This window comes from Acanthisitta chloris, unplaced genomic scaffold (assembly GCF_000695815.1).
Source record: "Acanthisitta chloris isolate BGI_N310 unplaced genomic scaffold, ASM69581v1 scaffold13465, whole genome shotgun sequence".
Lineage (NCBI taxonomy): Eukaryota > Metazoa > Chordata > Aves > Passeriformes > Acanthisittidae > Acanthisitta > Acanthisitta chloris.
Window position 1 is genome coordinate 25,451 of NW_008672198.1, and position 2,989 is coordinate 28,439.

Consider the following 2,989-nt stretch of genomic DNA (forward strand, 5'->3'; position numbering starts at 1 on the left):
AGATGTGTTTCTAAAGAGTTCAGGCATAGTATTTAACATAGAGCATTGTTTGTATTAGCTTTTCAAACAAATCTCCTTAAGCATGGAATAACAAATTAAACATAAAATTGGTATAAAATATACATCCATCTTTATAATGGCAGCCAAGGGAAAGATAAGTTCTGCAAAGATCAGAGTATGTTCCATTTTAAACTCTGTGTTCTTCTGTGTCCATAGTCATGTAGTAGTTTATCTGGGAAGGAATGAAAAAAACAAAATTTTGGGTGTGATATTTCTCTTTTGCCTAGAAGTTTGTATAGGCTTCTTTTGAGATGTTTCTTTCTTGCTTGCTTCATATTTTTCACAGACTACTAGTATATCAAATCGATACAGTCTTGAAAAAGAGTCTAGTAGCTGAATCAAGCATTAAAAAACCCATTATAATACAGCAGTTCCAAAAATCTCTCCAATAAATACTAATGAACAAGATCTTCTCATGTTATCATTAACAGTCTCAGAATTTGCATTTTTCATGATGCTTTCTCATATGGATGAACAAGTAGTTTATTCAGTACCACAAACAGCAGCATTAACTAGCAAGGAAGATGAGAATGCTCAATTTATTGATTTAGTAAAATATTATTTATTTTATTATCTATGTTGATTGCAATTTCTGTTTTCAGTAGTGAGTAAGTACAAATAGCTGGTATTCCTTTACTGAGCCCTCAAGTTATTAATTCTGAATTTAATATCTGCTGTAAAAGAACTTCTTCTATCTAAGTTTTACTATACAAGTTCTCACAAACAAAATAATGGCTTTGCCACAATTTCATATATTTGGTTAACAGTTTTTTCCATGACTGGTAATGTGTTGGAATACCTGTATAATCCACAGGCAGCATAGCTGGAAGAGAGGCCTAAACTGGATGTGAACCTTGTAGTGGCAAGTTTACGCATTCATGGTGCACATCCTGGCAAATTAAGCCAGTAATTAGAATAAAGCAGGACTAGCATGTCTTCGTTGCTTCTGGGCTTGAAGCCAGCATCCCTTAACAGCAGCACGCTACACTTTATAGACACACGGAGAGTCTCAGATCTAGGTTAAATAGAAGCACTGTGTTGCATTTCTCAATTGTATTCATGGATATTCTCCCATCTGCTCTCTACTTTTTGAAAACAAGTCTGGGGCAATGAGGAAGCCCATTCTTTCACTGGACTGCATCTTTCTGCTCTTGAATAGTGTATTTAAATATCTAACCTGTCACTTTGGCATCTTTCCTGAACATTAATTAGTATTTTAAAAGCAGTTAGGCAGCAAAAAAAAGAAGTCTTCAACCACCCATTTCAGTGAATGAAAACTGCCAGTTTGACATCTCCCTGAGATTTTGAGGGCATTAGTGAAGTCTTCTTTGTGTCAGAAAGGTAAATTCTCAGCTTGCTCATTTCCTCAGAATCATTAATTAGCTAACACTTTTCATCTATGACAGCTAGAAAAATTTGAAGGAATAGAATTCTTTTCTATCCAAAATGATTTCTAATTATAACCCTGAACTGTTCCTCCTTCCATTTTAAAAAGGAACTGCTGACAAAAATGTCAAATCTATTTTGCAAAAAAAATCCCCTCTGATGTTGGATTCATTAAATTAAATGAAATGGAACAATATTAAGCTCATACTGTTTCTCTAGATATAGAGAGCTTTGACACACACACTTTCCTTAAAAGACATCTAAACTATTCCTGACATTTAAGGCCAGCTACATAAGTTTGACAATTAAGAAATAGATGGCCATTTTGATTATCCAAGGGTTTGCAGTATTTCCTGAGAAATAAGTGTTTAGTCCCTTGTTCTGAAATGCCAATATTTCCAGTCTGTATTTCAAGTATTTTAAATGCTTGTATGATTTTTCAAATCCATGTTCTTGTGAAACATCTGCAAAAATTCACTAAATAATTGGTTCATTTGCACTGAAATCTTTTTGTCATCGGTGCTAAGATAATTCAACTAATGTTTAGGAAGAGAAACTTCCTCTAAAATTAATGGCAATTTCTTACTAGAAAAAATTACTCCTGTGGTGGGGAAAATTTGAATTGTATTGCTGTTCCCACAATGCAGAGCCGGATCTCAGAAGTCTTGAGCCCTCTTCAGTTTCTATTGTGTAGATAAGACTACATCTGTTAATATGTATATGTAATTTTATGAATTTTATCACAATTTTCATTTTTAGCCACTGGACTATGAGACAAGACGACTTTATACTTTGAAAGTAGAAGCTGAAAACACACATGTGGATCCACGCTTCTATTATCTTGGGCCTTTCAAAGATACAACTATTGTGAAAATCTCTGTAGAAGATGTGGATGAACCTCCCATTTTCAGCAGATCATCTTACCTTTTTGAGGTGCATGAAGATATTGAGTTGGGCACAATAATAGGAACAGTAATGGCACGGGATCCTGATTCAGCCTCAAGTCCAATAAGGTGATACTTCAGTCTGTGTAAACACATTGTTTGGTAAAGATATTACAATAAATAGCACGGCAACATGAATATTAATGGACACATTGTGCACAGGCATAAGGTGGGATGTTTTCTTCTGTCATTTATTAGTGTCCCAGACATAGACAGAATTGAGAATTATGCCTTCTGTAAGCCCTTTAAACACATTAGGGAACAACCATTTACTGGCATACAAGAGACATGCAAAATACTTTTCAGTACTTCATTTCACAGAGAACTTAAAAAATTGCACCTTGATTTCAAGCCGGTTCCTCAGGACTGCTTCTAGCTTCACACTGTGAGAAAGAGGCAAACCAGTCTTTGGTCCAGGAAGGGGACAAAACTTTCAAATACTTCCTCAGGTCAGACCTGGTATGCTGGAAAGGTGCTGATCTCACCTGCTCTGAATGGTGCTTCCTGCTTTGCAGGCTTGCCAAAGTGATTTACATACAGGATCAAGTTATCTTTGTGTGTGCTCAACTACCCCAAGAAATTAGACAGTAATTAATATA

At 35.3% G+C, this 2,989-nt stretch overlaps 1 protein-coding gene across 1 annotated transcript in view; it reads left to right on the plus strand.

The window, feature by feature from the left end:
• The window catches only part of LOC103801991 (cadherin-10-like), a gene marked incomplete at its 3' end in the record, with an annotated part of 26,925 nt that extends 24,433 nt beyond the window's left edge, over positions 1-2,492 (plus strand). The window contains 1 exon segment of the mRNA XM_009074429.1: positions 2,206-2,492. Coding sequence (XP_009072677.1) covers positions 2,206-2,492 — 287 coding nt within the window.
• Between the last annotated feature and the right edge of the window lie 497 nt (positions 2,493-2,989).